General features: G+C 42.8%; 1 protein-coding gene across 3 annotated transcripts in view; it reads left to right on the forward strand.

The window, feature by feature from the left end:
- mocs1 (molybdenum cofactor synthesis 1) overlaps window positions 1-10,897 on the forward strand; it is a 45,459-nt gene extending 34,562 nt beyond the window's left edge. For 2 of the 3 annotated variants that reach the window (XM_041848343.2, XM_041848345.2), the window contains 4 exons: window positions 1,931-2,041; window positions 2,911-3,031; window positions 6,675-6,722; window positions 7,808-10,897. In XM_041848343.2, the coding sequence (XP_041704277.1) occupies window positions 1,931-2,041; window positions 2,911-3,031; window positions 6,675-6,722; window positions 7,808-7,959 (432 nt within the window). In that variant the 3' untranslated portion in view covers window positions 7,960-10,897. Of the gene's footprint in view, window positions 1-1,930; window positions 2,042-2,910; window positions 3,032-6,674; window positions 6,738-7,807 lie in introns of all 3 variants that reach the window. The other variant, XM_041848344.2, reaches the window with a different exon arrangement.
- The last annotated feature ends 12,358 nt before the right edge of the window (window positions 10,898-23,255 follow it).

The raw sequence follows: 23,255 nt of genomic DNA on the forward strand, positions 1-23,255 counted from the left end.
TCATCTGATGCAGCACTCCATCACTCTCCTTCTTGGTAAAATAGCCCTTACACAGCCTGGAGGTGTGTTTTGGGTCATTGTCCTGTTGAAAAACAAATGATAGTCCCACTAAGCGCAAACCCAGATGGGATGGGGTATCGCTGCAGAATGATGTGGTAGCCATGCTGGTTAAGTGTGCCTTGAATTCTAAATAAATCACAGACAGTGTCACCAGCAACGCACCCCTACACCATAACATCACGTCCTCCATGCTTCACAGTGGGAACCACACATGCGGAGATCATCCGTTCACCTACTCTGCGTCTCGGACCAAAAATCTCAAATTTGGACTCCTCAGACCAAATGACAGATTTCCATTGTGTTTCTTGGCCCAAGCAAGTCTCTTCTTATTATTGGTGTCCTTTAGTAGTGGTTTCTTTGCAACAATTCGACCATGAAGGCCTGATTCACACAGTCTCCTCTGAACAGTTGATGTTGAGATGTGTCTGTTACTTGAACTCTGTGAAGCATTTATTTGGGCTGCAATTTCTGAGGTTGGTAACTCTCTAATGAACTTATCCTCTGCAGCAGAGGTAACTCTGGTCTTCCTTTCCTGTGGCGGTCCTCATGAGAGCCAGTTTCATCATAGCGCTTGATGATTTTTGCGACTGCACTTGAAGAAACTTGAAGAGTGTGCAAAGCTGTCATCAAGGCAAAGGGTGGCTGCTTTGAAGAATCTCAAATATAAAGTATATTTTGATTTGTTTAACACTTTTTTGGTTACTAAATGACTCCATATGTGTTGTTTCATAGTTTTGATGTCTTCACTATTATTCTACAATGCAGAAAATAGTAAAAAATAAAGAAAAACCCTTGAATGAGTAGGTGTGTCCAAACTTTTGACTGGTACTCTACATGCAAGCAGTCTTAACAGAAACATGTTTAATCATTTTCTCAGCTTTTAATTTCCTTAAAACCGGTCAAATTGATGGCATTTGGACATTTTGCACAAGAACAATCTTTCCACTGTTTTGGAGTTATTGCGTTTTCTTCCCGATCCCTAAACGTCCTCGCTGAAGTGAAACGGACAACTTTACCGGTGTCAACTAGATTACTAATGCATTCATTCTATTGATTTAAGACATTAGTCTGGTGAGCACTGCTTTATTTAGTCTGCAAGGGCAACAAGTTATGACAAAAGAAAAGCTACATCTAACTATAGACATGTTGACGAGCAAATGGCCTACTAAATGTCGGAAATTATAAGCAGAAACATATCTAAATTAGGGGTGAAAGGAGCCTAAGCTGATACGGTCCGGTACAGAGTACCAGTAAAATAAATTATGGAATTATTATGGTGGTTTGAACATGCGCAGGTATCCTACTTTTTGAAGTGATTTGTTTTGCAATCTGATGAAAACATCATCACACAACACCCATGATACTATCCTAAACTGAGCCTGTGCAGACCGCAAAAACAACAGTAAACGGGATAAGTATCCCGTCTAAGATCAGCATATCCCAGGCATCTTATCTGGGTTTCTTATAACCAGGATACATGCTTATTTGGGTTATTTTAAACGGGATATGATGTTTATATGTGTCAACTTAAAAACAGAATACTTGAGTATCCCGAATAATAACGGGATATTGGTGTGCATATAAACGTGGTCAGTGTCTGTTCCAAATGACCCCAGTATAACAATCACCTGTCCTTTCCTGAACAGATGTGCTATATCAAAAATAAAAGAACAGAAATCCAAAGTCCTTACATATTTTTTATTTATTAGCCAAAGGATAGGCGCAGGGAGACAGAGTAGAGGGATGAGGAATGCGTAACGCTCATGCGGGGATCGAATGTATGGGGAAACCAGACAGTTCGACAAAGAGAAAGCGGGCTGGGGACAAGATTACCTTAAACCATGTTCTTACGATTTGTTCTGTTCCCTAGACATTTAAGGTGCCAGGCTTTCAGGGCCAGGTGGGCTTCATCACCTCCATGTCGGATCACTTCTGTGGCTCCTGCAACCGACTACGCATCACGGCAGACGGCAACCTCAAGGTGAACAGCCCACATGCGAGGTAGCCAGTGAAGGCGTGACTTTGGGGGTGGGTGGACGTCTGTGTACTTACATAATCGCGCAGACAGACAGACAGTCGGCCGTGTGTGTGTGATTACGTACGTCAGGGTTGGCACCCCCAAGTTCTCTGAGCAAAAGACAAACAAAATATATATTTATATTTAAAGAATAATTGTTGGACATAAAAGACCAGGAAATCAGCTCCAAGTGATTTTCATTTTGGAAATCTGTTCCCAAGTATTCCCACGCATAATAGACATATGTGATCGTATACAAATAATAATACATAATAATTGATTGGATTTATATAGCACTTTTCTACCAACTGAGGTACTCAAAGTGCTTTACATAGTAGGGGGAAACTCACCTCATCCACCATCAATGTGTAGCACCCCTACTCTTACAATAAGCGCCATGGGCTTTTGAATGACCACAGAGAGTCAGGACACCCGTTTTAATTTCCCATCTGAAAGACGGCACCCTACGCAGGACAATGTTCCCAAATGTAATCAAGGTTTGAAATGATTATGTTTTAGTCAAATATTATATCTGTTCAGGCTTCTTGCGGTCTATTTGCAGTCTTAAAAATATATTTTTGTATTATGTTCCGCCCCTCTGACCATCCGCTCAAGAAAAAATTTGCCCGCGGCTGAATCTAGTTGATGATCCCTGATGTACGTGCATCGGGTGTGTGTGTTAGTTACTCGTCCTTTGTTTTGTCCCCAGATGTGTGCATGTGTGTGTGTACAAGTGTGTGTGTGTTTGCGGATATGTCTGTCTCTGTATGTGTGATTGTGCATGTTTGTCAGGGGTGTGTGTGTTAGTGACTCCACCTCTTTCCCGTCCCCAGGTGTGTCTGTTTGGGAACACGGAGGTGTCCCTGAGGGACGTTCTGCGCTCTGGAGTGTCTGACCGGGAGCTGCTGGAGATCATTGGCGCCGCCGTGGGCCGGAAGAAGAAACAACATGCAGGTAGTAAGAGCACATTACCTGGGGTATATTCATTATTATAAACTGGGTGGTTCAAGCCCTGGATGCTGATTGGCAGAAAGCCGTGGTATCTCAGACCGTATACCACGGGTATGACAAAACATTTATTTTTACTGCTCTAATTACGTTGGTAACCAGTTTATAATGGCAAAAAGGCACCTCGGGGGTTTGTGATATATGGCCAATATACCAGGGCATGTTCTTACGCACGACGCAACACGGAGTGCTAGAACACAGCCCTTAGCCGTGTCCTAGCACCCTTCGGGCCTTATTGCTTAAGTGCACACTGTAGGAAAACATTTTGCAACAAAAAGGAGTGTTTCTTATTGGACAAGTTAAGATAAGTCTCTCATTTCATTCTTAGTGAATATAATAATAATAATAATAATAATTAGGTGGGTGCTTACATTTGTCCTATTTTGTTTTTTTGGCATATCCCACTCCCCCTGAGACACCTTCAGAGAGTGGAGTCACGGCCAGCGTCTGCCAATATCAATGACGCAATTAAGGTTAAGTGCCTTGCTCAAGGGCACATCGACAGATTTTTCACCTTGTCGGCTCAGGGATTGTAACTAGCGACCTTTCAGTTACTAGCCCAATGCTCTAACCGCTAGGCTATCTGCCGCCCCAGGTTTATTACTACTCTGATAATGCACATTAAAAGTAGACTGTTAGCAATAGGACATCAGACATCATCATTCCCAGCAATCGCTGATTAGTTAACTTTAATTTGAATAACAATGGCTTTATGGCCCCGTACATATTCGACACAACGGTTGTACGATTTAAAATTTTGTCTGCACAAAAATGTTAACACAACAGTTATTGTTTTCACAACTACCTATGTTTTAAGCAGGAAGTCGTCCTGCTGTGTATGATGTCATTTTGCAAGATTCATTGTTGTGTAACGGAGATAAGAACGTACCGTAATATACCGTAAGCTTACTCCGCAGCCAGCTTGAAATGTCACTAATAGTGCTATCGAATTGGATCCTTTTATATAGCTCAATCAGTTAATATGTTGTTAAGCGGGTTGTCGTGTGTTGGCGAGGGAGAGGACCCTGGTTCAAGCCCAGTCAGAGGCAGGTTCAGGGAGGCAGCGCTATATGCTAAGCTAGCACAGTAATGCCGGTTATACTGGTGCTGTGACTCGGATCCACAGTTGGGCTCAGCTCGACAGCTGGGGTCGCTGTGGATCGAGTTGAGGGGGGGTGAGTGTAACCGAGATAAGAATGTGTCGTAAGCTAGCTTGAAATGTCGACTATGGTGCTATCGAATTGGATCCTTTTCTATAGCTCAATGTGTTTCAATGGCATCAGAACGGCACCCTAATCACAGAGGGTTCGATCACACACTGATTTATACTGAACAGAAATATAAACTCAACATGTAAAGTGTTGGTCCCATGTTTCATTAGCAGAAATAAAAGATCCCAGAAATGTTCCATACGCACAAAAAGCTTATTTCTCTCAAATGTTGTGCACAAATTTGTTTACATCCCTGTTAGTGAGCATTTGTCCTTTGCCAAGATAATCCATCCACCTGACAGTTGTGGCATATCAATAAGCTGATTAAACAGCATGATCATTACACATGTGCACCTTGTGCTGGGGACAATAAAAGGTTGCTCTAAAATGTGTAATTGGCATGCTGACTGCAGGAATGTCCACCAGAGCTATTGCCAGAGAATTGAATGTTCATTTCTCTACCATAAGCCACCACCAACGTCATTTTAGAGAATTTGGCAGTATGTCTAACCGGCCTCACAACCGCAGGCCACGTGTAACCACGCCAGCTCAGGACCTCCACATCCGGCTTCTTCACCTGCGTGATCGTCTGAGACCAGCCACAAGAATTTCTGCACGAACTGTCCGAAACCATCTCAGGGAAGCTCATCTGCTCGTGGTCCTCACCTGGGTCTTGACCTGACTGCAATTCGGCGTCGTAACTGACTTCAGTGGGCAAATGCTCACGCTGGCCACTGGCACGCTGGAGAATTGTGCTCTTCACGGAAGAATCCCAGTTTCAACTGTACCGGACAGATGGCAGACAGCATATATGGCATCGTGTGGGCGAGCGGTTTGCTGATGTCAACGTTGTGAGCAGAGTGCCCCGTGGTGTTGGTGTTATGGTATGGGCAGGCATAAGCTACGGACAATGAACACAATTGCATTTTATTGAGGGCAATTTGAATGCACAGAGATACCATGACGAGATCCTGAGACCCAATGTTGTGCCATTCATCCGCCACCATCACCTCATGTTTCAGCATGATAGCCCCATGTCACAAGGATCTGTACAGAATTCCTGGAAGCTAAAAATATCCCAGTTCTTCCATGGCCTGCATACTCACCAGACATGTCACCCATTGAGCATGTTTGGGATGCTCTGGATCGACGTGTATGACAGTGTGTACCAGTTCCTGCAAATATCCAGTAACTTCGCACAGCCACTGAAGAGGAGTGGGACAACATTCCACAGGACACAATCAACAGCCTGATCAACTCTATGCAAAGGAGACGTGTCGCACTGCATGAGGCAAATGACTGATTTTTCAAATGACTGATTTTTCCTTATATGAACTGTAACTCAGTAAAATCTTTGAAGTTGCATTTATATTTTTGTTCAGTGTAGATTTCAAACGAGATTATGACCTCTTTCCTTTTCTCTCCCTCTGTTGGACATCCACTGACTCTTAATGTATTATCCCTCCATAATTTATTACTCACGTAAAAAAAAATATATATACAGTCAAAAGTTTGGACACACTTACTCATTCAAGGGTTTCTCTTTATTTTTACTATTTTTTACATTGTAGAATAATAGTGAAGACATCAAAACTATGAAATAACACATATGGAATGATGTAGTAACCAGAAAGGTGTTAAACAAATCAAAATACCTTGTCACAACACAACTGATTGGCTCAAACGCATTAAGAAGGAGAGCAATTCCACAAATTAACTTTTAACAAGGCACACCTATTAATTGAAATGCATTCCAGGTGACTACCTCATGAAGCTGGTTGAGAGAATGCCAAGAGTGTGCAAAGCTGTCATCAAGACAAAGTGTGGCTATTTGAAGAATCTCAAATATAAAATATATTTTGATTTTTCTAACACTTTTTGGGTTACTACATGATTCCATATGTGTTATTTCATAGTTTTGATGTCTTCACTATTGTTCTACAGTGTAGAAAATAGTAAAAATAAAGAAACCCTTGAATGAGTAGGTGTGTCCAAACTTTTGACTGGTACTGTGTATGTATGTATTTATGTATGTATGTATGTATGTATGTATGTGTGTGTATATATGTATATACTGTATATATATGTATATACTGTATATACTGTATGTATATACTGTGTATATATATACTGTATATATATATTCTCTTGTAAAGGATACCAGGGGCTCCGATGTCCTCACATGTAGTTTTTTCCAGACAGGTTGAAATGTAGAATGGGACACAGAATTTAGAGGGAAGAACAGGTAGAGAGAGGGTGGTGGGTGAGGCTCCCGCACAAATCATAATTTATTTTTCTATTTTCTCCTCTCCTATCCTTCCCATGTCCTCCATTGGAGTCCTCACAAACTCACTCTTTCTCCCCGTCCCTCTCCACAGGCATGTTCAGCATCTCCCAGATGAAGAACAGACCCATGATCCTCATCGGTGGGTGACGCGGCTGTACGTAACACTCTCGCATTCGTTTCCCTTCTTTCTCTCCTCTACCCCTATCTCTCCTTCTCACCCCCTCTCTCTCCTTCGCTCCCTCTCTCCTTCTAATCTCGTACCCTCAGTCCATTTGAATGAATTTGATGAAGTGAACCCATAGTTTTACTAGGGTTCACTTCATCAGGTGACTTCATCAGGTGTGATTAAATCTTCATTTTAAAGTAGTCCATTCCAGATTTTTCTACTTCTATGAGTGTATTGGAAGTTCATTAATAAACTGAAAAGGTGCATTCCCACTACCTACTGTGCTGGAGTGTGTATAGTCTGAACAGGTATAAAGCCAAGATAGGTGATTTACTGCCACCTTTAATTATGGACTCACAGATGGTAGAGAAAGCGAGACATCCCGTTCTTGAATTTTTTTCTGATCGGGGCGTGGCTGCTCTGGTATACTTATTGCCCCCGCCCCCGCGGAGGGGGTGCCCCTGAGAAGGCGGAGAAAGGAGACACCGGCTCATATTTTCTGGTCGCATGGAGGCGAGCTGGGAGGGAAAATAAGTAGACCAGAGCCAGCAGTTCCCTCTCTCGCTTGAACATGCCAGAGGTTATGGAGGAACTGTGAAAGACGGAACACCCACTTACACAAACAGGAACCTTGAAAAAGAAATGTACATGGTAAATGGCTTGAGTCGTTCATCTTAATTTATCCACCATCTTTGATGGAATGTTTGCACAGGAGTATAATTCATCGTCTTGACCCCTCCCGATTAGCAAGTCCCACGCAGACTACCCCAAAAGGGTGCTGCCCATGTTCTCACAGATTCGGCCATTGAGATGTGCTCTCTAGTAAATCTCTATGAGTGGTGTTTCCAGCTACATCGTATTCTTCTGGCATACAAAATGGGAAACCATGATCCTCTTGGATAGAGGCCTTTTTTACTTCTAAATCATGTTGTAACTTTTTTAATAAAATTACTAACACTGATTGAATGGCAATAATGATAATGCTTTACCATATTACAATACTGTTATTTAGAGTTGTCTTCCTAAACGCTAATCTTAATTTCATCCCTGTCTCTCAGACACCACACCCCAAAGGCCCCTGTCCCTGCCCAAGTCCAGAGTCTGCCAGTGGTCCTCTCCACCTTCTTCTATGTCCAGATCCTGCAGTCCTCACCTCAGCTATGGCCATCCAACAGTACCACTCCAGAAGCGGAAGTGGCTAACCCAGTAAGGATGTATCGTGCCTTTTTAGGCAACACAGTTTTAACAGTGCTGCCTGATGTCAGCGGTTCGGGAACCCACCAGTGTTGAAGGAGCCCTCAGTTATTGTCAAAATAATCCTTTACAGGGGTGCCGCTGCCTCTAGTGTAGCCCCCCTCAGAAAATATGGGATTGACTTACTGACAACCCCCAGTTCTCAAACCAAGGCTGCTGATTCTGACACACGCACAAATGCATTGAGTCACAATGACATATACTGTCTCAGGTACGCACTTGCCAGGAATCCAAACTTAACAAAGAATGCCTCTACAAGGACCCCCAAGATTCCCTCCCTTTGCACACTACTGAGAAACGCTAAAACAGGGCCCCGCCTAAGCCAGCATAGCATAAGGCAGTGCCACAGACAAACATCCAGAGATGACCTCCAAGCGCAAATTCCTCTGACTCCCCCAAGCCGGACAACACCTCCACTGCCCAACTGACCCACACTGACGCCGAAGGCCAAGCCTCCATGGTGGATGTGGGCAGCAAGTCCCCCACACGTCGAAGCACCACAGCTACCGTTCACCTGGGCTCCACTGCCTTCCTCCTGCTCCGGGACAACCAGTTAGCCAAGGGTGACGCGTTAGCCGTTGCGCAGCTTGCAGGCATCATGGGCGCCAAGCAGACAAGACTTTCATCCCGCTTTGCAACCTGCTGCCCTTAGACCAGTACTCTGTCGCCTTCGACGCCACGCGGCCGTTATTACGACGACCGCCCTTATCACAGACTGTACCAGCATGGAGATGGAGGCGCTGACTGTGGTCGCAGTGGCAACATTGACGCTTTACTACATGTGCTAGGTGGTGAGTCATGACATCACCGTCAGACATCAAGCTTGACGGGGTGCAAAGGGGACTTCCACTGTGAACCCTGACCTCTAACCCCTGACTGGAACCTGATCTCCACGGCACCAGATTTGGGGGTCAGCACATACGGTAAAGGGATCAATGGAATGCAGACCATGGGGGATAGAATAAGGATGCCGTTCCTTTCAAATCTGATCTAACAAAGTGGATATTCGTCAAATCCGTCATGATTTATGTGTTCTAACAGGCCCACAATGTGTTAACTAAAATCTGATTTGAATATATTTGGCTGTTTTTGCTGTATAATATCTAGAAGTTGTCCTTTTCGGGTTTAGAAAAAAATCTGCTAAATGCTTGTATAAGCTGGTAGCATAGCATACCATATAGAAATCAGTGGTGGTAATTAGTCATTTTTAAGTGTAATGCAGTTGATTGGTGACATGAACATGTATTGGGGTTTACAAGCATTGTACTCTGATTTTTACCCCAACATGGTGTGAAATACACATAAATGAAAGCCTAAATGTTGGCATATTTTGATGGACTGCAATGCAGAGATTCTGGATCTATCTATGTGGGGAACGCATGTGTGGTTGTTTTGGTCAAACTCTTACCTGATCTATACAATATTTTTATTTCGTTGGTTTAACTCAGGTGGTGAATTGAGAACTACACTTCCCAAGTTGACTGAATAAAAAATTGAATCAAGCCCCCAACCCTGCATGGTACATCTCCTTTCAGAATCCCAAATTTTTTAGAGGATCAAGAAATGCCTCACTGTAAGTCATCCACTGATTAAGTACATCTTAAGCTTAAACTCCATAGACCTTTTCTATGTGATTCAAATCATATTGTCTGGCTGGTAGGCTGGTGCCATGACTTGCTGATCAGTATTGATCTTTCCATTGTACCAGATTGTTAGGATCAGATATGTTTACGCTGGCTATGTGTACAGTACATTTGCAGACCTGCCAACCTGCACGCATTTTGCATACCAATGCACACAATTTGAGGTCAGTATGCTGGTATGAAAAATGACCTTAAAATACGCAATGCAGCATCTGCAATATAATCGTTCTGGAACACGACCCTTATTTTTATACAGTATGTCCCAGACCCGCACAAAGAAAGTGTGGGTTACACATTTTTTCTCCAAATCAGTGCAGATGAAGGAATGGCGATGAGGAAGCTACTTTTGTGATGCACCCATAACGTTGAGGCTGGAGTCCTTTTTGGGAAAGTGAATAAAGAAAATAATTATGGACTAGGGCAGGGATCATCAACTAGATTCAGCCGTGGGCCGATTTTCTTTTCTTGAGCGGATGGTCAGGGGGCTGGAACATTACAAATAGTTTAGACTGCAAATTGACCGCAAGAAGCCCAAACCGATACCTGCATCTTTGACTAAAACGTAACAATTTCAAACCTTGCTTACATTTGTATACGATCACGTCTCTCTATTATGCGTGCGAATACTTGGGAACATATTTCTTCAATTACAATCACTTGGAGCTGATTTCCTGCTGTTTTTACAGTCTTATGTCCAACAATGAAAATTCCACACAAACATTTTTTATTTTATTTTTGCTCAGAAAATTGGCCCACCAGTTGGGGAACCCTGGACTAGGGTGTGTGTTAACCCCTCAAACTTAACCCTTGCTCTCAACCATCTGTGATAAGACAATCAGATTCACTTCATGTTTGCTGCCTCATGTTCTAAGGCACAGGTGTCAAACTCATTCCATGGAGGGCTGAGTGTCTGCGGATTTTAGCTCCTCCCTTGTACTTGATTGATCAATAACGTCACTGATTAGTTAGGAACTCCCCTCACCTGGGTGTCTAGGTCTTAATTGGATACAAATTGAAAGGAAATAATGACGATACACTCGGCCGTCCATGGAATGAGTTTGACACCCATGTTCTAAGGTGACACTAAATTAATTTGATAATTTCGCACAATACAGTTAAGTGCTGTACACTGATTGTTGAATATATTCAAAGTTACTAATTATCATGTGATATGCATTATCTTTTCTTTGTCATTGTTCAGCACTGCACCTATGGAATACTAATTAAATAAACAATAAGCTAATATGTTAACATTGCTCTCATTATCTATATTTGAAGACCACACAAAACTCTAGTAGTTGGTGTTCTGCATGTGGAGTTTCCTTTATTTGTCAAACATTATCCCATGTTATATTACACTGAACAAAAATATAAAACGCAACATGCAACAATTTTAAAGGTTTTACTGAATTACAGTTCATATAAGGAATTCAGTCAAATAAAAGAAATGCATTAGGCCCTAATCTATGGATTTCACATGACTGGGAATACAGATATGCATCTCTTGGTCAAAGATAACTTTTTAAAAAGGTAGGGGCGTGGATCAGAAACCCAGTCAGTATCTGGTGTGACTACCATTTGCCTCATTGATCAGACTGTTGATTGTGGCCTGTGGAATGTTGTCCCACTCCTCTTCAATGGCTGTGCGAAGTTGCTGGATATTGACGGAAACTGGAACGCTTGGATCCAGAGCATTCCAAATTTGCTCAATGAGTGACATGTCTGGTGAGTATGCAGGCCATGGATGGGTAGGGCTCGGGCTTAAAAGTCATGCCCGTGCAGGGCTCTAGCTATTTTTACTATTTCTGAGTATTTAAAACATTTTCTGTCATCTGAATTAGTAATTTTAGGGGATTTCAACTTAGATTGGCTTACCCCGGCCTCAGACCATTTTAAGATGTATATTTTTTTACTTTAATGTGACTCAACTGATCGCAAAACCCACACGGATAAATGTTTTTAAAAAATCCAGCAAACTCCTCACTGATTTACTTAGTTCTGACAAATAGCCCCTACAAGTAATTTTGGAAAACAGTTAATGCACTGAGGTGTGGAAATTCCTCTGCTTCCCTGCCTAAGCAATTTGTCAGAGTCTGTCATCATTACTGAGAAAAATGAGATAAAATGCTGATTAAAAGCATCACTTATCTCGGCAGGCTTTTTATTTTAAATAAATGCTGGTTTAATTGACCATGGTCAGCTAGTCGACTGCCTGCCCCTCTCCAAGCCTCTAGTTGGCTCGATGGAACTTCTAATGAATATTTGTTTCAGTTCAACAACTTTCTACTTGTGATGTGCTAGACGCCTTGCGTAAGATTGATGTAAGAAAAATCCACTGGTCTGGAGCTGATTTGCTTGTCCTTTCTTGCTGCAGATTTTTGCTCTGATTGCAGAATCTTTAACACATTTTTTACCTTGCAATTATTTCTGGTACCAGCCCCAGGTTTTTTAAATATGTTTTTTATTTAACCTTTATTTAACCAGGTAAGCCAGTTGAGAACAAGTTCTCATTTACAACTGCGACCTGGCCAAGATAAAGCAAAGCAGTGCGATTAAAAACAACACAGAGTTACATATGGGGTAAACAAAACATAAAGTCAGAAATACAACAGAAAATATATATACAGTGTGTGCGAATGTAGTAAGTTATGGAGGTAAGGCAATAAATAAGTAGGCCATAGTGCAAAAATAGTTACAATTTCGTAATTAACACTGGAATGATAATGTGCAAATAGAGATACTGGGGTGCAAATTAGCAAAATAAATAACAATATGGGGATGAGGTAGTTGGGTGGGCTAATTTCAGAATGGCTGTGTACAGGTGCAGTGATCGGTAAGCTGCTCTGACAACTGACGCTTAAAGTTAGTGAGGGAGATAAGAGTCTCCAGCTTCAGAGATTTTTGCAGTTCGTTCCAGTCATTGGCAGCAGAGAACTGGATGGAATGGTGGCCAAAGGAGGTGTTGGCTTTGGGGATGACCAGTGAGATATACCTACTGGAGCGCAGACTACGGGTGGGTGTTGCTATGGTGACCAGTGAGCTAAGATAAGACGGGTATTTGCCTAGCAGTGATTTATAGATGACCTGGAGCCAGTGGGTTTGGCGACGAATATGTAGTGAGGGCCAGCCAACAAGAGCGTACAGGTCACAATGGTGGGTAGTATATGGGGCTTTGGTGACAAAACGGATGGCACTGTGATAGACTACATCCAATTTGCTGAGTAGAGTGTTGGAAGCTATTTTGTAAATGACATCGCCGAAGTCAAGGATCGGTAGGATAGTCCGTTTTACGAGGGCATGTTTGGCAGCATGAATGAAGGAGGCTTTGTTGTGAAATAGGAAGCCGATTCTAGATCTAACTTTTGATTGGAGATGCTTAATGTGAGTCTGGAAGGAGAGTTTACAGTCTAACCAGACACCTAGGTATTTGTAGTTGTCCACATACTCTAGGTCAGACCCGCCGAGAGAAATGATTCTAGTCGGGTGGGCGGGTGCAGGCAGCGTTCGGTTGAAGAGCATGCATTTAGTTTTACAAGTGTTTAAGAGCACTTCTGGAAGGCGGCCTATATACTCCCCCTTCACAAAGGTGGTGACCTGTGTGACCTAAATAATGATCGTCCCCTTTCCAAACTCTTGCCTAGCAAAATATCAAGAATCCTTGGTAAATACTCAATTTAGATCCTTTTTAACTACAAAATCGATTCTAAATGTACATCAGTCAGGTTTCAGACCAGGTCATAGAACCGTCTCTGCTACTTCTTTGGTTTTAAATGATGTTCTTAATTGTTTGAATACGAAGAAACACTGTGGATCACTCATTACTTATTCAGAGGCTTTCATCAGTTGGCCTGGACCAGGCTGCCTGTCCAGTAGCTGGTTTGAAAAGTATTTAAAGGACATAATGCGGTGTGCATTTACTGATGGTGTTAAATCAAGTTTTCTGGACATAACAAAGGGTGTCCCACAGGGATCGATTCTTGGTCTGGTTCTTTTCACTATTTAAATTATCCAAGATGGCGAAGTAGTGCAGTCCTGTTTCTGTCGTGTGTCTGTAAATAGCCTGTAAATACCCTGTTTTTTTGTATTTTTCGTACATATTTCCCTATCAGACTTTTCATCCTTCTACAAAATATACTTTCCTGCAACCCGCCTCACTCAATGTGGAACGGATTCTATTATTGACTTACCTTTTATCTAGAATCTAGAATCTCCAGTTGAAACTAGCTAGCCAGCTAACTAGCTACTTGCTATTAGCCACAGCTAGCGGTGTTTCACCCAGATCATTGGATTTTTTCCGCGGGATTAATTTTAATCACTGGACATTGATCACCGGATATTCGGCCAGTCTGCACAGCGTTATCGACCCAGAACATATCAGTTTTTCTGCCGGAATCACTGATTCACTGGACCTTTAACTCCGGATTCATCGCTACCAGCTGGCTACAACAACAACAAAACGGAAGCTGTGGTCTGGCTAATCATCCCGAGCTAGGCCCATCTCCCGGCTATCTACCTCTCTATCAACCGGACGGGACCACCTAGTGTTGACACGGAGCCCCGCCGATCCTACACGACTGGTCTGCCGACGAAATCGTCTGATGTGGTTACGACGTTAACCACGAAGATTCCATCCATCTGCTAGCCCTGGCCCGTTAGCACACGTTATCCGTGGCCTCTTACTCACTAAACTGAACTAGCTACTGAACTAGCTACTTGCTATTAGCCACAGCTAGCGGTGTTGCACCCAGAATATTGGATTTTTTTTCCGCTGGATTAATTTTTAATCACTGGACATTGATCACCGGATATTCGGCCAGTCTGCACAGCGCGTTATCGACCCAGAACATATCAGTTTTTCCGCCGGAATCACTGAATCACTGGACCTTTAACTCCGGATTCATCGCTACCAGCTGGCTACAACAAAACGGACGTAGCACACGCTAGCCGTGGCCTCTTACTCACTAGCGCTTCACCACCGGACCTTATGATAACTCAGCTATACAGCTGATATCTGCTGGACTGTTCCTTTTTACGGTACTACATCCTGTTTATGTTTAGCCTCAGCCCAAACATGGTTAGTTTATTGTTGTTTCGGTTATTTCTAATTGTACTATATCACTGTAGACCCCCCAGCCTAGCTAAACCTGCCTTAGTTAGCTCCTTTGTCCCTCCGCCCATACACTCAGAGACCGACTCAATTGATGCCTCTAGAGATACTATCTCTTTCATTGTTACCCAACGCTTAGGTTTACCTCCACTTTACTCATATCCTTCCATATCCTTGTCTGTACATAATGCCCTGAATCTTTTCTATAACACCCGGAAATCTGCCCCCTTTATTCTATGTACCCAACGCACTAGAAGACCAGTTCTTAAAGCCTTTAGCCGTATCCTTATTCTAGTCCTCCTTTGTTCCTCTGGTGATGTAGAGGCTAACCCAGGGCCTGTAGCCCCCAGTATCACTCCTACTCCCCAGGAGCTATCATTTGATGACTTCTGTAATCGCAAAAGTCTTGGTTTCTTGCACATAAATATCAGAAGTCTACTTCCTAAGTTTGAGTTATTCACTGCGTTAGCACACTCTGCCAACCCTGATGTTCTAGCAGTGTCTGAATCCTGGCTCAGGAAGGCCACCAAAAATTCTGAAATTTCCATCCCCAACTATAACATTTTCCGTCTAGATAGAACTGCCAAAGGGGGTGGAGTTGCAATCTACTGTAGCGATAGCCTGCAGAGCTCTATCATACTATTCAGGTCTGTGCCCAAACAGTTTGAGCTTCTACTTCTAAAAATCCACCTTTCCAGAAATAAGTCTCTCACTGTTGCCGCTTGCTACAGACCCCCTCAGCCCCAGCTGTGCCCTGGACACCATATGTGAATTGATTGCCCCCATTTATCCTCTGAGTTTGTACTGCTTGGTGACCTAAATTGGGATATGCTTAATACCCCCAGCCATCCTACAATCCAAGCTAGATGCCCTCAACCTCACGCAAATTATCAACGAACCTACCAGGTACAACCCTAAATCCTTAAACATGGGTACACTCATAGATATCATCCTGACTAACATACCCTCTAAATACACCTCAGCTGTCTTCAACCAGGATCTCAGCGATCACTGCCTTATTGCCTGCGTCCGTATCGGGTCTGCGGTCAAACGACCACCCCTCATCACTGTCAAACGCTCCCTAAAACACTTTAGCGAGGAGGCCTTCCTAATTGACCTGGCCCAGGTATCCTGGATGGATATAGATCTCATTCCGTCAGTAGAGGATGCCTGGTTGTTCCTTAAAAGTAATTTCCTCTCAATCTTAAATAAACATGCCCCATTCAAAAAATACAGAACTAAGAACCGATATAGCCCCTGGTTCTCCTCAGACTTGACTGCCCTTGACCAGCACAAAAACATCCTGTGGCGTACAGCATTAGCATCAAATAGCCCCGCGATATGCAACTTTTCAGGGAAGTTAGGAACCAATATACACAAGCAGTCAGGAAAGCAAAGGCTAACTTTTTCAAACAGAAATGTGCATCCTGTAGCACTAACTCCAAAAACTTTTGGGACACTGTAAAGTCCATGGAGAATAAGAGCACTTCCTCCCAGCTGCCCACTGCACTGAGGCTAGGAAACACTATCACCACCGATAAATCTACAATAATCGAGAATTTCAACAAGCATTTTGCTACAGCTGGCCATGCTTTCCATCTGGCTACCACTAACCCGGCCACCAACTCTGCACCCTCTGCTGCAACTTGCCCATGCCCCCCCCGCTTCTCCTTCACACAAATTCAGACAGCTGATGTTTTGAAAGCGCTGCAAAATCTGGACCCCTACAAATCAGCTGGGCTAGACAATCTGGACCCTTTCTTTCTAAAACTAGCCGCCGAAATTGTCGCAACCCCTATTACTAGTCTGTTCAAGCTCTCTTTCATAACGTCTGAGATCCCCAGAGATTGGAAAGCTGCCGCGGTCATCCCCCTCTTCAAAGGGGGTGACACTCTAGATCCAAACTGCTACAGACCTATATCCATCCTGCCCTGCCTTTCGAAAGTATTCGAAAGCCAAGTTAACAAACAGATCATCGACCATTTCGAATACCACCGTACCTTCTCCGCTATGCAATCCGGTTTCCGAGCTGGTCACGGGTGCACTTCAGCCACGCTCAAGGTCCTAAACGATATTATAACCACGATTGATAATAGACAGTACTGTGCAGCCGTCTTCATCGACCTGGCCAAGGCTTTCGACTCTGTCAACCACCGCATTCTTATTGGCAGACTAAATAGCCTTGGTTTCTCAAATGACTGCCTCGCCTGGTTCACCAACTACTTCTCAGATAGAGTTCAGTGTGTCAAATCGGAGGGCCTGTTGTCTGGATCTATGGCAGTCTCTATGGGGGTGCCACAGGGTTCAATTCTTGGGCCGACACTTTTCTCCGTGTATATCAATGATGTCGCTCTTGCTGCTGGTGACTCTCAGATCCACCTCTACGCAGACGACACCATTTTGTATATATCTGGCCCTTCATTGGACACTGTGTTAACAAACCTCAAACGAGCTTCAATGCCATACAACAATCCTTCAGTAGCCTTCAACTGCTCTTAAACACTAGTAAAACTAAATGCATGCTTTTCAATCGAACGCTGCTAGCACCCGCCCACCCGACTAGAATCACCACTCTCGTGGGTCTGACCTAGAGTATGTGGACAACTACAAATATCTAGGTGTCTGGTTAGACTGTAAACTCAACTTCCAGACTCACATAAAGAATCTCCAATCCAAAGTTAAATCTAGAATCGGCTTCCTATTTCGCAACAAAGCCTCCTTCACTCATGCTGCCAAACATGCCCTCGTAAAACTGACTATCCTACCGATCCTTGACTTCGGCGATGTCATTTACAAAATAGCCTCCAACACTCTACTCAGCAAATTGGATGTAGTCTATCACAGTGCCATCCGTTTTGTCTCCAAAGCCCCATACACTACCCACCACTGTGACCTGTACGCTCTTGTTGGCTGGTCCTCACTACATGTTCGTCGTCAAACCCACTGGCTCCAGGCCATCTATAAATCACTGCTAGGCAAATCCGCCTTATCTTAGCTCATTGGTCACCATAGCAGCACCCACCCGTAGTCTGCGCTCCAGCAGGTATATCTCACTGGTCATTCCCAAAGCCAACACCTCCTTTGGCCGCCATTCCTTCCAGTTCTCTGCTGCCAATGACTGGAACGAATTGCAAAAATCTCTGAAGCTGGAGACTCTTATCTCCCTCAATAACTTTAAGCATCAGTTGTCAGAGCACCTTACCGATCACTGCACCTGTACACAGCCCATCTGAAATTAGCCCACCCAACTACCTCATCCCTATATTGTTATTTATTTTGCTCTTTTGCACCCCAGTATTTCTATTTGCACATCATCTCTTGCACATCTAGCATTCCAGTGTTAATACTATTGTAATTATTCTGCACTATAGCCTATTTATTGCCTTACCTCCATAACTTGCTACATTTGCACACACTGTATATATATTTTCTGTTGTATTTCTGACTTTATGTTTTTTTTACCCCATATGTAACTCTGTGTTGTTTTTATTGCACTACTTTGCTTTATCTTGGCCAGGTCGCAGTTGTAAATGAGAACCTGTTCTCAACTGGCTTACCTGGTTAAATAAAGGTGAAATAAAAAAATTAAATAAAAATGAACAATATTGGTTTAAATAAATAATAACTTTCACCTGTATGCAGATGACACTGTGGTGTATGCTATTGCTCTCACAGCTGACTAGGCTGTCAGAGCTTAAATTTGCCTTTATTGCCCTGCAGAAAACCTTTATTGAACTGAAATTGGTGCTTAACCCTTTACATTTGTACCCATATACAGGTTTAAAATGGCAGATTTGGGCACTGATAAATGCCTAAATTGAAACGCAGTGGCTGTACAGTAACATTCTGTACATGAAGTCAGAGCTCTGGCTCTGCTCTTCACATGATGTATGGGTTTTGACTGAGCACCTCGCGCGGCAAGCAGTTGCCCCCATCCCTCCCGTTAATTGGCCAAATTTAGCTAATTTTTTGTTGTCCGAGTGAGGGAAATACTGTAAATGAAGAGGACCCTTATGTACATTTCCATATAAAGCTCATGTTATATACAGTGTCAACGTTTATGATCACTGTGTTTGATGTACAGTTAAATCAAACATGGTTGTTCTGAACAATGTGAGCCTGTTTGTCTATTGTGAAGAAAATTCACAGCGGCACACGCACCTGAATGTACTCATGATTCCTTTCTATGCGCACCAAAATTCTGTTTCCCTGAAATGCTTTATGAAACACTGTAAAATCGTATTTTATAACTTAAAAATAGTCATGTTGGCAATAGAACAGGCTTTAAAATAATGCCCAGCTGACCCAGATTGTGATCTCTGCAGATCCTCTCTAGATCTGTCAGGTTGGATGGGGAGCGTTGCTGCACAGCTATTTTCAGGTCTCTCCAGAGATGTTAGATCGTCTTCAAGTCCGGGCTCTGGCTGGGCCACTCAAGGACATTCAGAGACTTGTCCCAAAGCCACTCCTGTGTTGTCTTGGCTGTGGCTGTGTCATTGTACTGTTGGAAGGTGAACCTTCACCCCAGTCTGAGGTCCTGAGCATTCTGGAGCAGGTTTTCATCAAGGATCTCTCTGTACTTTGCTCTGTTAAGCTTTCCCTCGATCCTGACTAGTCTCCCAGTCCCTGCAGCTGAAAAACATCCCCACAGCATGATGCTGCCACCACCATGCTTCACCGTAGTGATGGTGCCAGGTTTCCTCCAGACGTGACGCTTGGCATTCAGGCCAAAGAGTTCAATCTTGGTTTCATCAGACCAGTGAACCTTGTTTCTCATGGTCTGAGAGTTGTCACAGGCCGGCTCATAGCCTGTGGCAAAAATGAGGGGACATGAACAAAAGGTATAGGCCAATCAAAAGGTTCTTTATTGTAAACCAAAAACTATTAACTTTAAACAAAGAAAAAGGAATGAGGTGTGGAAATGTCATAATGTAGGGTGTAGGTAAGGTGCATGGATGCATGAATCTGTGTGTGAAATAATAATAATAATATGCCATTTAGCAGACGCTTTTATCCAAAGCGACTTACAGTCATGCGTGCATACATTTTTTTTTGGTGTATGGGTGGTCCCGGGGATCGAACCCACTAACTTAGCGTTACAAGCGCCGTGCTCTACCAGCTGAGCTACAGAGGACCACATGACTGAGTGGAAACTAAGTAAACCAACAAAGGAACAAACAAAACAGGACCATACCTGGAGGAGCAGGGAGAGAGAGAGAGAGAGTGGTTAGTGAAGCAGTTTTAAATACCCTGAGCCCAGGTGGCTCCAATCACACCAACTCCAATCACTAACGCCCCTCTGCCTGCAGGAGGGACCGCCCCTGCACTGCAGAGGAGGGGCCGTGACAGTCTTTAGGTGCCTTTTGGCAAACTCCAAGCGGGCTGTCGTGCCTTTTACTGAGGAGTGGCTTCTGTCTGGCCACTCTACCATAAAGGCCTGATTGGTGGAGTGCTGCAGAGATGGTTGTCCTTCTTTTGGAGTGCCTTCAGAAACGATCTACACAAAAATTCTAACATTTTTTAAATATATATGGAAAAGAAAACTCTTGACCAATATGGTTTCCATAAAAACGATTCCCCAGATATGGCGCTTTTGCAACTTGTGGATAAAATATTTACAGTCCTTAACAATGAATACGCTCTTCGCATCTTTTTAGATTTATCCAAAGCATTTGACACGGTTGATCATTAAATATTACTTTCTAAATTGCATTATGTTTTTATGATTATACATACTTCATAATTGGTTATATAGTTATGTTTATGATAGAGAACAATGTGTTTATGCAAACAGCTGTGCATCTACAGGGCCAAGATGTCCAACCGGGTTCGGTAAATGGACCTTTGTTATTCCTAATCTATATCAATGACCTTGCTGCTGTGTCTTCTACCGTACTTCCCATTCTCTTTGCTGATGATACCAATTTGATTTTATTACAATCATTTTGATTCACTAATTAATGAAGCCAACTCAGGCATGGACACATTTTCTGAATGGTTCCAGATAAACAAATTATCTTTTGAATTCACCTTTCAGCAGGACAATAACCTAAAACACAAGGCCAAATCTACACTGGATTTGCTTACCAAGGAGACAGTGAAGGTTCCTGAGTGTCTGAGTTAGTTTTGACTTAAATTTACTTCAACATCTATGGCAAGACCTGAAAATGGTTGTCTAGCAATGATCAACAACCAATTTGACAGAGCTTGAATAATTTTGAAAATAATGGGCAAATGTGGCACAATCCAGGTGTGGTAATCGCTGCCAAAGGTGCCTCTACTAAGTATTGACTCAGGAGTGTGAATACTTATCGAAATGAGATGTTTGTGTATATAATTTTCAAAAAATTAGCAAACATTTCTAAAAAAATGCTTTCACTTTGTCATTATGGAGTGTTGTGTGTAGATGGGTGAGATTATTTGTTATATTTAATCCATTTTGAATTCAGGCTGTAACACAAAAAAAAATGGAATAAGTTGAGGTGTATGAATACTTTCTGAAGGCACTGTAGCTAGATAGCTAGCTAGCAAGCTGGTGAACCAAATACACATCTGTCATACAGTGGGGGAAAAAAGTATTTAGTCAGCCACCAATTGTGCAAGTTCTCCCACTTAAAAAGATGAGAGAGGCCTGTAATTTTCATCATATGTACACGTCAACTATGACAGACAAATTGAGAAATTTTTTCCAGAAAATCACATTGTAGGATTTTTTATGAATCTATTTGCAAATTATGGTGGAAAATAAGTATTTGGTCACCTACAAACAAGCAAGATTTCTGGCTCTCACAGACCTGTAACTTCTTCTTTAAGAGGCTCCTCTGTACTCCACTCGTTACCTGTATTAATGGCACCTGTTTGAACTTGTTATCAGTATAAAAGACACCTGTCCACAACCTCGAACAGTCACACTCCAAACTCCACTATGGCCAAGACCAAAGAGCTGTCAAAGGACACCAGAAACAAAATTGTAGACTTGCACCAGGCTGGGAAGACTGAATCTGCAATAGGTAAGCAGCTTGGTTTGAAGAAATCAACTGGGAGCAATTATTAGGAAATGGAAGACATACAAGACCACTGATAATCTCCCTCGATCTGGGACTCCACGCAAGATCTCACCCCGTGGGGTCAAAATGATCACAAGAACGGTGAGCAAAAATCCCAGAACCACACGGGGGGACCTAGTGAATGACCTGCAGAGAGCTGGGACCAAAGTAACAAAGCCTACCATCAGTAACACACTACGCCGCCAGGGACTCAAATCCTGCAGTGCCAGACGTATCCCCCTGCTTAAGCCAGTACATGTCCAGGCCCGTCTGAAGTTTGCTAGAGTGCATTTGGATGATCCAGAAGAGGATTGGGAGAATGTCATATGGTCAGATGAAACCAAAATATAACTTTTTGGTAAAAACTCAACTCGTCGTGTTTGGAGGACAAAGAATGCTGAGTTGCATCCAAAGAACACCATACCTACTGTGAAGCATGGGGGTGGAAACATCATGCTTTGGGGCTGTTTTTCTGCAAAGGGACCAGGACGACTGATCCGTGTAAAGGAAAGTATGAATGGGGCCATGTATCGTGAGATTTTGAGTAAAAACCTCCTTCCATCAGCAAGGGCATTGAAGATGAAACGTGGCTGGGTCTTTCAGCATGAAAATGATCCCAAACACACCGCCCGGGCAACAAAGGAGTGGCGTCGTAAGAAGCATTTCAAGGTCCTAGAGTGGACTAGCCAGTCTCCAGATCTCAACCCCATAGAAAATCTTTGGAGGGAGTTGAAAGTCTGTGTTGCTCAGCGACAGCCCCAAAACATCACTGCTCTAGAGGAGATCTGCATGGAGGAATGGGCCAAAATACCAGCAACAGTGTGTGAAAACCTTGTGAAGACTTACAGAAAACGTTTGACCTGTGTCATTGCCAACAAAGGGTATATAACAAAGTATTGAGAAACTTTTGTTATTGACCAAATACTTATTTTCCACCATAATTTGCAAATAAATTCATAAAAAATCCTACAATGTGATTTTTGGAGAAAAAAAATCTCATTTTGTCTGTCATAGTTGACGTGTACCTATGATGAAAATTACAGGCCTCTCTTATCTTTTTAAGTGGGAGAACTTGCACAATTGGTGGCTGACTAAATACTTTTTTCCCCCACTCTAGTTCACCCACATTACAAATATTGGTTTCCTTACCCTGTAAGCAGTCTATGTACAAGGTATGACAGCAGTTCATGCTTTGGTTTTGTTTACCTGGCCACTGTTTCCAAATCCAACGCAAGTCAATGGTGCCGATATTAGCATTTTTTGCGCTTCATGTCCAAATAATCTACAAGTTGATTGAGTTACACAATCAATTGTACATACTTTATGATGATTTGGACATGAATTGTGACAATGCACAAATAATGTCATCCTACAACCAACAGTTTGTGAACCACTGGGCTAGATAGTAATAAAACCATAATAAACAATTTAAGGCATTTATAGTGTTAATCATTTA

Source organism: Coregonus clupeaformis, chromosome 37, assembly GCF_020615455.1.
Source record: "Coregonus clupeaformis isolate EN_2021a chromosome 37, ASM2061545v1, whole genome shotgun sequence".
NCBI classification, from domain to species: Eukaryota; Metazoa; Chordata; class Actinopteri; order Salmoniformes; family Salmonidae; genus Coregonus; species Coregonus clupeaformis.